We start from the raw sequence: 13,179 nt of genomic DNA, 5'->3' as shown, positions 1-13,179 counted from the left end.
TGCATCTGTATTCATAAGGGGCGGACATAAGCAAAAAGGACACAGCAAAATTCTTATTTGTGCCGCGATATGTCGAAATGGTGTAAACATGGTCATTGAATTGTGTAATGAAAACGATCTAGGTGGGATGAGAGGTGGCAAGCGTGAGGCAAATATCTCTTTAGGAATAGTTGTGTTGTGTACGGGCCGATGATAGATTTGTCAATATGGGTCATAAACCCATTTTTTAATTCATATTTGATAGGTTAAGTTACTACATGAGTTTATTATATTAAGTGAATGAGTTTATATATAATTTTATGGGTAATAAATGGGTTTAATATGGATTCACAATTTACTTGTAGCCAATCCTCTTCTACGACTCTTTCTTTATCTTTTTTATTTTGTGCTCGCTAACTTGATACTTTCATTTTAATTTAGGTATGGATTTTTCTTAATTAGGCAAAATAGAGTAGTGTTTTAATTGGATTAGGTATACATTGGGTCGGTTATAAATTAGTAGATATGTATCGCGTGGAACTAAGCTAAAATGAGTTAAATAAGTTAATTTGAATTGGATGATTTTTGATATATGATTCATCACACTCGTTTGACAAGTCTAGCCAAGGACAAACGTGTGGGTAGGAGTCCGTGCGGTGGTGCTTAGGTCGGAGTGGGGAAAGAGCACGGAATACCGAAGGGGCTCTAGCAGCGGTTGTGGGACGGTTCGGGTGGGTACTGGGTCGCCCTGGTTGGCGCATCCTGACCTCGCCAAACTTTAACCGTTACCAATGCAAAAGCCAGAGTTTTTTTTTGGTCCGTGCTCCCCTCCCCACCAATCGTGGTTTAACCGTCGTTTCAACTGTCCAAATCAGAGTAACGTCGCTTTCGATTAGGAAAATCGGGTGTCCATTTACCGACTCCCGTGGCAGTCCTTTTACCCACCAATCCAAACTAACCGCGCTTTCCCCTATTCCTTCATTTTCTGGCCATGTCCTGTCAACTTGCCCTGACCTCAGTAGGACCTCGGACCCTAAAAAGCTCAACAGTAGCCTTTATGCATCGTCACTTCCGTGGATTAGATCTCCTCTTCCTTGTCTCGTTCCTCGGACTTTGTGTCTGTGCACTTTGGTCTTCCATTGTTAACAGTTAGGTGGGACTGATCACCTTCCCTCCGTCTCTATTCTCTCACCCGTTTCTTCTCCTTCTCCTTCTCCTTCTTCTTCATCGAGTCCCACAAGAGCTGACAAGAAGCGCCACCACGAGAGCACAGAAGAACGACCCCACACCAACTCTCATATATATTTCTTTCCAACTCCCCGGCATTTCAGCATCCTCCTCCGGCAAGCAACAAAATTTAGTTTGCTTCTCTCTCTCTCTCTCTCTCTCTGTGAGTGATGAAGACAATCCTCTCAGGCTCGCCCCGCGAGTCCTCCTTCTCTTTCTCCCGACGCTACTTCAACTGGAGAAAGAAGCTGACCAACGACGACGAAGACCAGACCCTCAACTTCAAGTTCAGCTCCTCCTCCGATCACTTCTTCGACGACGACGACGACGACGACGGCCCCATCCCCGGCGAGCCCGACTACCCGGTCCCCAACTCTCTCGCCCCCTTCCAGGCCCCGCCGAAGAAGCTCCCCAAGCTCCGCTCCGCGCTCCACCTCTTCGGGAAGAAGCGCTCCAAGTTCCACGCCATGCGCAGGACGCACGTGGTCGGGACGCTCTTCGGCAACCGGCGGGGCCACGTCCACTTCGCGTTCCAGGACGACCCGAGCTCGGCCCCGGCCTTCATGATCCAGCTGGCGATGCCGACGAGCGTCCTGGTCCGCGAGATGGCGTCGGGGCTCGTCCGGATCGCCCTCGAGTGCGATAAGAAGGCGACGGCGGCGGCGGCGGAGGCCGCCAAGAAGAAGAAGAATAAGAAGAAGAATGGCGGGAAGCTCACGGAGGAGGCGGTGTGGACGACGTACTGCAACGGGAGGAAGTGTGGCTACGCGCTGCGGAGCGAGTGCGGCGAGGAGGAGGAGAAAGTGCTGAGGGCGCTGGAAGTGGTCACGATGGGGGCCGGGGTATTGCCGGCCGACGAGGGCGACGCGGCGGCGGGGGAGGAGGGGGAGATGATGTACATGAGGGCGAGGTTCGAGAGGGTGGTCGGCTCAGGGGATTCGGAGGCGTTCTACATGGTGAGCCCCGACGGGGGCGGCGGCCCCGAGCTCAGCCTCTACTTGCTCAGAGTTTGAGCTTCATGATGAAAGATGAAATATGGTGGTTGGCCTTCATTAGGTTAATTAAGGTCGAGAAAGTTGCCTTGTTGCTTTTGAGTTTTGGCTTGTTTTTTGCTTTGTTTTACTGTTCTTTTTTCTTTGGAGTTTGGACTGATGTGTTCTTAGTATTACTTCAGCAGCCAAAGGTGGTGAATTGACTTGAGTATTTCAGTAGTATGAATAGACTCTTGAGGGGTAAAGGTGGGCAGCGAATGAAGAACATCGACGTCTGTCTCGGTTTGTTTTGACTAGACTAAGCTGCGATCATTAGTGACTTTTCAAGTTTTATTGCTATTGGCAAACTACAATGATGACCATGTGATAGTCAAATCCAGGTTTTTTTTTTTTCTCTTCTATTACTTGATTTGCCAATGAGAAGGGAGAATGACGATACGTGCGTCTCCTTATTATTATGATGGCGTTCATCATATTAAATGATTTTTTCACATCATAATTATATTGAATCCTTCGCTTTAAGGCCGCCTACCTCAGACTTTACAATTTTGACTTATACCTTGCGTACGGTTAGCATATATCCTATAGCTAAAAAACTATGCACTTGTTTCGACGTTCTCCAACGAAAAATCTTTTATTGAGGGTTAATATCTCGGCTCTTTTCTTCTTCTTTTTTAATATTTTGGGTTTTGCGTCGATTTGAAAATAAAATAACAGCTTCTAATGGTTATAATTATTTGTAAAGAAAATAAATTTGAAGTATTCAATAGTAGATATGAGATGATAGATAACTAAAATGCGAATAGTAGAAATAGCAAGTGCATGGTGTTCTCAGTAATTTTTCCCTATAGCAACTCTCCTTTGGCTGTTTATAGCCATATGGAGTGGAGTGAATAATAGGGGTGTGCAAAATACCCGGGAACCGCCCGGACCGCTCGGAACCGGACCGGAACCGCCCAGAACCGGCGGTTCTTGAGGGAACCGGTTCCGGTTCCCGGTTCCAATTTTATAGCCATATGGGAATAATAGGTGTGCAAAATACCGGAACGCCGGACCGCTACCGGTCCGGTTCTTGAGGGAACGGTCCGGTTCCCTTCCCATGGGCGGATCCACCCGCCGCCCACCCGGCCCACCCCAGGACCAATCTTTTTAATATTAAAAAAAAATTACTAAAAGAAACCCTAAATCTCATCTCACTCCTTTCGTCTTCGGCTCCTACTCCTATCGCCATTTCACTTCGTTTACTTCTCTCGCCATCCGCATCTCCACGTACTTAAATTTAGTTTTTCTTTTTTTGGTTTGCTTTGATGTCACGTAGTCGTTCTATGTTGAAAATCAAAATTATTTCGTGTCAAGATCGGTTCCATGGATCCACCCGGGAACCAGACCGGACCGACGGTCCGGTTCCCGGGTGGATCCCAGTTCCAATTTTTTAGAACCGGTCTTTAGCGGGCAGTTCCCAGTTCTAGGTCGAGAACCGCCTGCCCGGACCATGCACACCCCTAGTGAATAACTACTGTAGTAGTTACTACTTCAAATTCAAATTCTTCCCGCTTCGGTGACTTCTCTCTTTCTTATCCTTCCGTTTCCGGAATTGTGCTCGACGCCGAACCATCGGTAATTGCAACTGTTGTTACATTTAAATTCCTATGGGTCTACAGGCTTATCATGGGCCCAATGGGCCTCATCGGTTAACCAGAGCCCATGAGGTCAACTTTTGTGTCAACAACAGTCATTTACTCTGATTTGCGTGAATCGGATTGCTTTACATGCGGGCTAAATTTCATTTTCTGGGTCCCTATGCTTTAGAGTCCATTGGATTAAGATCACATCGGTTGAGGTTATAATCAAATGCACTGAACTTTGAATTCACTTACAACTAACTGACTTTGATCATTTCTGGAAACAATTTTAAGGGAAGATCAACATGGCTTCTAATGCGAAATTTTTTGTTCCTTAGACAGACTTATAATAGTCGATGTGGTTTCATTTTCATTTCAAAATCCATTGGTCAGGCATGGGATGCTAGAACTAGATGTCTCCTAAAGAGTAGATGAGTGGCTCATACAACCATGATTGTCAATTTGAAAGAGGACATTGGTGCCTCAAATTGTCAAACGATCGTTTCATTTGAGCTCATCATGGACACCCTTTGCAGCCGTCCCATGTACCATGCTTGACAAAATAACTAAAAAAAATCATAAACTTATTATATTTGTGTTATTTCATTCTCAAACCTTTCAATTTGACCAAATTAGTTCAAACTTTCCAACAATGTAGTCCATCTAGTCAATTTTGGTTGGAAATTACTAACATGGACATTGACTATCTTAATTGGCACCATTCGTGCTGACGTGGGCAATTCTTTTTATCTTTTTAAATATTTTCTAAATTATTTGTTTAGTTTTTTCTTCTTTTTGTCTTTTTTCAATATCACCAATGAGGATTGCTGGAGCTTGTCAGCTACTAGGCAAGTGCCGCGAAGTCCTTGCTTGACCTTGCCCACACCATTGCGGCCTTGCTAAGATTTATTTGAGGCTGGGTGAGGGCCGTGACCCTCACCAAATGACCTCATCAAATGGTCGGGGAGCTTTGATGTTGCCCACCTTAGTGAGAAAAAAAAAGGAAAAGAGAAAATAATGAAAAGTTCAGAAAAATACTAAAAAATTAAGAAAATTGTTCGCGTATGTGCTAATTGAATTAGTAGGGTGTTAGTATCCACGTCAGTGAATTTTCAGCCAGATTTGGCCAGATTGACTACATCGACAAATTTATAAAAATGTTTTGGATTAAATTGGTTAAAAAGATTTATGATTTTGACAGGAGTTAAAAAGATTTATGATTGAATTGGCACAAAATGTAATATATTTACAACTTCTTCTTCCGACTGGTGGCATGTTCTCCATCCGCAAATCTAGGGATGACCTTGTCGCTAGCTAATTTAAAAAAAAAAATCACCTAAAGCCAAAGGGTCATAGAGTTATAGGTGTCCAATATCAACCATTGACTAACTATGTGACCCGACTTGAGAAGTTGGTCAACCATATGGCCATTAAACAATATTATTTGTATGGTCGTGTTCATTTTATTTTTTTGGCATGAATGATCATTTTTTTTCCCGTCCTCGGCACTCCATAAAACATTTTGAGTAGACATTTACAAGCTAATAGAAGAAATTTTTTTAGATGCACTCGGAGCATTATTTAGCTAACACTGAATTATTCATGGATCCTCTAAGTTCTATTTGTAATATTACTTTCTTAGAGAATAATAAAGAAATCCCTAACATTTCGTATTTCGTGATTAGTCGAGTGGATGATCGAGCGTTGCCAAAACGAAATAAAATTGAAGAAACTCCCAGTGACTAGATCAGAACTGGGGTGTAGAGCACATATGGGTCAAGGGCAAATAGTAAAGCTTCGGCTCTAGGAGAATCATATATGGGCCAGCAAGAAAGTCGAGTCCATCAATCGCTTCGTGATCTATCTTCCATATCACGATATCTCCCTCTGTATTTACACAAACACAATCAAACGCCTTTTTTTTAATTTTTAATTTTTAACCCCAGAGAGGATAAGCCACTTTGATGTGCGCGGGAGAGAGAGCAAGAATGTATTCGCTGCGAAAAGAGAAGCCATAGTCGCCGAGACAGAGAATCCAAGAAAGTGTGAGACTTAGAAAACTCATTCGTGTCTAGGGAAAAAGATTTCGGGTTTTTTTAATCTCGGAAGTCATTTTCCTGATCTTTTAAAACTTGAGTTTCGCCAATAAAGCGAAACTGTTTCCACTTACTGTCTACTATTTTGTCAACGGACATAGAATAAAGAGGAAAACATGTTACAAACAAAGGCAGCCTAAAGTATCTTAAGATTCTCCGTCAAATGCATGATTAATCTCGTAGGACAACAATGAGGGTGTACCGCGCTTTTGCGTATCTCTCTCTAGTCAATTTCCGTGCACTAGATTAAGCCCACTTTCCTAGCCCAATCAAAGTAAGCATCCATGCCCCCAATTAGAGAAATTGGACCGCTTTTGCTTTCTGGTGACCCAATTCAATTCGATTGACCGGAACAAGATGGATATGCCTAGTCGATGGCTCGCCGCGTGCTTTAGCAGCCACTTCCTTAGTCCCTAAAATGAACATTTGAGAAATAATTGCAATCCATCATGTTAAGTGCATCCTAATGATTTTTGACATTTCAAATTAATTTCATTTTGTCAAACGGAATTCAATATGTGAAAACGAATATAATGACATTTCAACTTTTCAATTGTACTAATTAAGTAAATTTTTTCATGTTTTACTAATTGGGTCTATCTAGCCAATTTGGGTTGGAAATCGCTCGCATGGACACCGGCGACATTGATCTAAATCTTTTAAAAATAAATTTAAATATTTTTTGATTTTATTTTTTCTTTCCTTTTTTATTTTTATTTTTTTGAATTGAGGGTAGGCAATCGGCATTGAGTGAGGGCTCACAGGCCCATGTTGTAGCTGGCAAGGGCGTCATTGCCCTTGCCCAAACCTCCAAGGTTTGCATTAGATCTAGGCCATGCGAGGGCTATAGAGACTGTGCCCCATAGGACAACCAATGATTATTGTTGGCTAGTAGTCCAAAAAGAAAAAATTATAAAAAAAATCAATTTTTTTTAAAATAATAATAAAAAAATGTCAATGCTAGCGTTGATTGTGTCACATAAGTTGGCCAATGTCTACATTAGCAAATTCTGACCTAAATTGACCGGATGAACTTAATTGGCAAAATGTAAAAAATGTTGAAGACTAAATTAGTACAATTAAAAGGTTTAAGACTAGATTGATACAAGTGTAATAAATTTAAATTTTTTTTTATACTTTTCCCATCAAACATACATATTTTATACCGTTCTCTACGTCACTCCATTTCGTACAGATTCCTTAATTACTCCTATATGACCCTAAGTACACTCTATCGTGGTGACATTAGACCCACAAACGATAATTGAGGAGGCACTTGCCTCATGCAAACCATGTTGCCATGCCCCCATCCCCACCCACATGGAACATTCGGGTTTTGCCGCCCCATTTGTCTCGTCCCACATTTATTCGATCTTAACTTTAATTCTAAAATACGTACTTTATATTTAATCCCACTCGGATTCTCTAATCTTTAAGAAAAAGCAAAGGAAAGCAGATAGTAAAATATTAATCTAACAAAAAAGGCGACGAAGAAATAAGTCGCACACAATATGTAGCACGAACAACCGCGTAGAAATGATGGTATTTATTCCTTATGGATCAAATTCTCATCCCTGAATTAACCCTAACGAAAAGCATAACCGATATGTATTTTTTCTGCTACGCTTGTTCCAAGCCCAACCCCCCTTGGCCCACGGAAAAGAAATAGTCATACGCCAACTTTTTCGTGCATAAATTTAAAGGTCCTACCTAACAGCTAGAAGATCTAGGCAAACATTGGAAGAGCATGCTAAAATGTCGGAATACAGCGCTATGGTCTAGAGATCAAGCAGTATTCCATTCGTTCATTCATGCCGTTTCTCCTTCTATTTCCATAATTTGACTTCTTTACAAATAATAAATCGCTTCATTAGTATATTTGAAATTCCCGACAATAATAAATCACTTCATTAGTATATTTGAAATTCCCGACAATAATAAATCACTTCATTAGTATAAATCGCTTCATTCAGCGGTATGGTCTCTTTCCCTCAATATCTCTCACTCTAAAGGATTAATTTTTCTAATTAACATGATCACATACACTTTTCTCAAAAGCATGATGCTCGAAATAACATGATGATGTTTCGGAATCTCTCGAGATTTTAGGCCTATTCCAAGATTCCTATTAGGGTTTGGGCACGAAGAAACTGATGATATGACCTTTCTTTCTTTTCACCGACATGCATCCTTTTTTTATCATATAAGCAAGTCTTCATGCGTCTTTATTGTTTATACGAAGGAACAAAAAAGCTAGATGATTCCATGCACAAGCTGACAGAATCGTTAGTTAATCCATTAACGCGCTTAGCTTTCTATTATTCTGCCAATACAGTCCTGTGCTTGGTAAAGATTATGCGTACACATCATGTTAATCTATGTAAATTACACTTTGGCGAAAAAAAAAAGAATATATGTAAACAAATACATGTACATATATCATACACATGCATATGTACATATATATTCATGCATTATTTTAATTATTTTTTCATTATATTGTTCGACTTTATTGATTTAGATTTCACTAAAGTGATTGTGCTAAAAGTGGATTGTGACTTTGGCTATGTTATGCAGCAAAATGTTAATAATCAGGCCCCCCCAAAAGAAACACCATAGAAAGTAGAAAGATTATAAACTTTATATGTAAGATCGATCGACTAAAGACTCAATTAGGCTTTTAGCCGAATTAACGCTAACCTAACCGACGCCGGCCGGGTGAGTGGGGCCAGCTTATGCCGCCCTAGTCTGCTCCCAACGAACCCTATTCAAGATTTCAACTTTGACTTTCTCCCTTCGCCCTTTGGAGGCTTTTTCAGCTATGGTTGGGGAAAAATATACGATCCGGATGGTGGCTTTTCTACGCCATCAAAGTCAACTCTCAACACCCACGTTTTCAGAGAGAGAGAGAGAGAGAGAGAGAGAGAGAGATTGAGAAGGATTTGATCAGCATTCTGATCTTAAGGAAAAATAACCCTTTCCTCTATAATTTGTCATGGATTGGTCACATGCTTTTGGAGAACAAACAAAAGAACATCTTCTCTGTACAGTATAACTCGAAACGTACGATGACAAAACACCCCCAAAAAAAAAAGGAAGAAGGAAAAAAAAAGGCATTAATCAATCGTCGATCAGCCCCTTAGAAATCTTTTCTTGCTGGGCTCTTGATCCGTCCCGTAATTAAATCCTCTCTGCTATAAATCTATACCCTGAAAAAAATGAAAAACTTGGGAACAGAAAATAGAGAAGCGGCTCAAAAACCTACGCACCCTCCATGCCGGTGATCCCCCTCAGTCCTGGGGCTCCGAGTCGGTTTCGTCGTTGTGTCTCTTCGAAGGTCCGGAAGGCGGCACCGTGGAGCCCTTGGGGAAGAAGTTGAAGACCCGGCCTCGGTGCCGGAAGCTGGTGACGCCCTCCTGGCGGCGAGGCTGGTCCCAATTCAGGGCGACTCGCGGGGAGGCCGGGTTCGCCATCCCGAGATGGCGGGCGGCGGAGCAAGAATTCACGAGCAGCAGGATGAGAACAGAGACCCGCAGGAGCTTCGACAGGAGGGTTCTGGATTTCGGCAAAGGAGAAGGAGATGGAGAAGACGAGGAGGCGGCCATCGGGCGGGCGTCGGGGTTTCGGTTTGGTAGAGAGCCTTCTTAGGGTTCTGGAGGGGGTTAATCTTTTCAGAACGGATGCTTTCGATATATATAGATTTGAATTAGGAGGACTCGTTGTCACAAGGCATGCACAGAGATAGAGAGAGAGAGAGAGAGAGAGAGAGAGAGAGAGAGAGAAGGGAGTGAGATTTACGCTAAAAATGTCAAACGGAGGTGCATAAAAAATTATTTTGCATGCATTTTTTTCTTTTGTATTTTCCAACTTTCAGGCTCCGCGGACGGACTGCCGTCGGACTTTTCCTATTGATTTTTCCGGGTCAATAGGTCGGGCTTTTTCTTTGAAGTTCCTGTTCAACATATTAGGTAAAAAAAGAGGTGCGAGGACGCCGACGAACGGGAAAAGCATGTAGTAACAGTCAAATACCGAAGGTTGGACCGCCATCATCTGTATTATTGACAAAGCTTTCCCACGGACATGTTCCGACGTCGCCTGAAACAGTGTCGAGGCTTCCTCCTTCGTGAGAAACCAAGCCACGAAAAGAAAAGACAGATTGTAGTCAAATGGGCTGTTGCTTGGGGAATTGGTATAACGAAAAATGAAGAGAAAAATTCAGAGTCTTCTTGCCTAATTTCAAGAAGTAGCCTGCAATGCATGTGTTTTATGTAATGTTTGTTCGGTTCACAATAATAGAATTTGTAAAGTTATATTTCAGTCATATAACGAGAAGAGAGATTTCTATTTTCAAGGAGAAGGAATAGTCCATCTATCAACTATGCACCTAGCTAATTGTCATAGATATGTAATATATAGAGGGCAATGTTTTACAAGTTCTTGGTAATAAATCCCCACCTATCGATTTAAGGAATCTCTTACATGCTCGTGGCTCATGACCGGGAGTTAGAGTCGGGAGCTCGACATCATCGTCAGCACCTAATCAAAGGACGCCATATTTAATGCAATCAAATAGTCCGCCGCGCACATGCATTGACAACTAAGTACCCAGCGCCACGATTCGCGGAACATAATAACTTGACGAGAAAGAGAGTTCTTGATGGGGATGAAATAGGAGGACCAGACTAGTCCAAAAGATCATCTTAGCCGAGCTAATTGCTTCAAGAACTTCCCCAAGTCACAAAGTCACGAGTCACAAGTCACGTACTAAAATTCGCCATCGAAAATTGCTGCGACTGAGCTCGAGCTAGACCTAATTTTTCCCCCCTCGCGTCACCTACTCGACAGGGAGGGATGTGGAATTCGATGCCAATTCAGAAGGCCCAAGGAATCTTTTGCGTGCGAAGCTCTCATAAGAAATCAAAGTTTGCCCCCCACAATTCACCACTCCGTGGGCCCCGCCCGATCCCTGTAGGCACCCTCGCTGACGTTGATGGGGCCATCACGATGACTCCCTCCCACCCTAATCCCACCACTTCGTCTCTCTCTCTTTTCGGAATAAGCATCACCTTATCAAAAAGACGATGTCATTAAAAAAAAAAAAAAGAACCATAAAAAATGTATTAATTATTTTTCCGAGTCAAAGCGAAGAGAGATCGTCATCATGTGGGGTTATGATTGTATTTTTTTTTTTTTTTGCCCCCCATTGTCCAAATGGTGTACCATTAAGCAAGGGTGTAAAAGAAGGAATCGAGAAATGGGTCGGCCTCGGCGACTTTGAACGGAGGAGGAGGAGATGAGAGATCGATCCAATACGTGTTGAACAGGGAGAGGGACGGATGACGTGCGTCTTCGGATTGGTTGGCGAGGACGGAGAGGAAGGGGTTCGTCCCTGTCAAAAGTCAACTCGCGCCGGTCGATCCGGACCGTCGGTTTTGCGGGATGGAGGGGAGGGGAAGAGAGCGGGAATTAGGCGAGAGACGAGGAAATGGATGGACCCCCCCGTTGAGACCGACATTCGGAGGCAGGTGAACGCGGGCGCCAGGCGTTCCAACACGATATCATTTCTTCGTGCGAATCTCGGACAGAGATTTTCCTCTTCAATTTTCTATCCCCTCTCTCTCTCTCTCTCTCTCTCTCTCGTTTCCATTAAGGATTCGCGTGTAATAAAAGTATCTTATAACTCGCTTATTCGAAAAAAGAAAACAATGTGGAGCTTCAATTTTTTTTTTTTTTTTTTTTTTAACGAAAGTTTGGTTTTGAAAAGGAACATGTGGGGTGGGGACGGTCGTCGAAGGCGTCTTGCCAACGGTTTCAAGTGGATGGCGTTTTCACGCCCCGTTCAAATTCCGGGGTCATTTTCCCGGAACACGTTCGGCGTCAAACCCCTCTCGCAGTCACGCCATCCCCCGTGGTCCTACCATCTTCTCATATTTTTCTTGGCGTTTTTATGAGAGTGACTAACATTCAATCCTAAAAGATGCACATCCCTACTTGGAAAAAAAATATATCAAATCAAGCTTGGCCTCTCGCTGGAACTTTAGATAGCTTTTAAGGAGTTTGATCGCAAAAGCAACCCGCGTAAGCTCGTTCCCCCGAGAGTCGACTTCTTTCTCGCGGAGATTTCCAATAGCTTTCGTGGTTTCTCCATTAATAAGTCGGTTGGTCAAGCGGAGCACGTCCGGATTTGGTTAAATTTCCCCATCTTAAAATGCTTAATGTTCGCGTCAATGCACAAACCATCTCTCCGATTGACTTGCTTTCAATGTCAAGTCTCGCCAAGGCTCGTTTGCCCCCCACCACTAGCGCAAAGTAAGTATCCCGAAACCGACCGCCAGCCAGGTCACTGGGCGTCGGTCGAAATGACGAACGAACGGAGGAGTCAAAGACGTTCCCCAGCATTAAGTGCTCTGCTTTAGAATTAGCTGGGTCTACCGCTTGACCGAGTCGTGGAGAGCTCGCCACCCATCTTTGAACGCGGGCGTGATGAGCTCGATCGCAATTACCGGTCCACACTCGGGACTCCAGACGCGCGTACATGTCGTGGCTCACGTAGCGGAAGACCTAACGTGAGATTTCCAAGATTCAAAAGCTCCCTTTTTACGAATTCATTTCCACGGTCAACACCAGTTCCATTAAGGACGACTTATTGCCAATATCATGGAGATTAGACGAATGAATGGGGGAGAAGAATTGAGCTGTAATTCTAGGCGGAGTCAAAGGTTGGCCAGGCGAATTGGCCAGGCGAAGTCGTGCGCTACGTGCGCTACGGATGGATGGGGGCGTGCCCCAAAAGTTTTGGCCTTGCAAAGTTGTCAGCTTCTTGATTAGGCTCGTGTTCCTATCATGGGGGGTAAAAAGGGAGACTAAACTGACTCCGATTCCTTCCCTTTGCTACCAATTTTGGGAAGCCGGATACAATGAATTTTCTCGGGCCACGTCTAACTTCCTTTTCCATGCACTGAAAAGTATAGACTGATGTATACGTGTGGCGTGCTGCTAAACAAATTGGCTTAATGATAAAAATGGTCATCCTTCTTTCAAGAGGTCACAAGTTCGATTTATGTCATGAGTAAACATCTAAATTGCTCGTATTGCATTACCTAGTTGTAACTTGTATCTCGTATAGAGAGAAATTCAGCGTCTTAATGAAGGTGAGGTGCCAAAAACATTGTGGTGGGTGCAAGATCCTTTTAATAACAATCAAAAAGGATTCCTAACTATAGGGTGTACCTCGTGTGGAGAGAAATCTTATGTAGTACGTCA

At 43.1% G+C, this 13,179-nt stretch overlaps 1 protein-coding gene across 1 annotated transcript; it reads left to right on the top strand.

Moving 5' to 3' along the window:
• The first annotated feature begins 1,165 nt into the window (after nucleotides 1–1,165).
• LOC104433314 (protein MIZU-KUSSEI 1) lies at nucleotides 1,166–2,597 on the top strand. Its single transcript, XM_010046004.3, has one exon. It carries the CDS (start codon nucleotides 1,377–1,379, stop codon nucleotides 2,217–2,219), a length of 843 nt encoding a protein of 280 aa, XP_010044306.1. The 5' UTR covers nucleotides 1,166–1,376; the 3' UTR covers nucleotides 2,220–2,597.
• The last annotated feature ends 10,582 nt before the right edge of the window (nucleotides 2,598–13,179 follow it).

This window comes from Eucalyptus grandis, chromosome 2 (assembly GCF_016545825.1).
Source record: "Eucalyptus grandis isolate ANBG69807.140 chromosome 2, ASM1654582v1, whole genome shotgun sequence".
Lineage (NCBI taxonomy): Eukaryota > Viridiplantae > Streptophyta > Magnoliopsida > Myrtales > Myrtaceae > Eucalyptus > Eucalyptus grandis.
The sequence above is the reverse complement of the archived record's forward strand: the minus strand, read 5'-3'. Positions and strand labels throughout refer to the sequence as shown.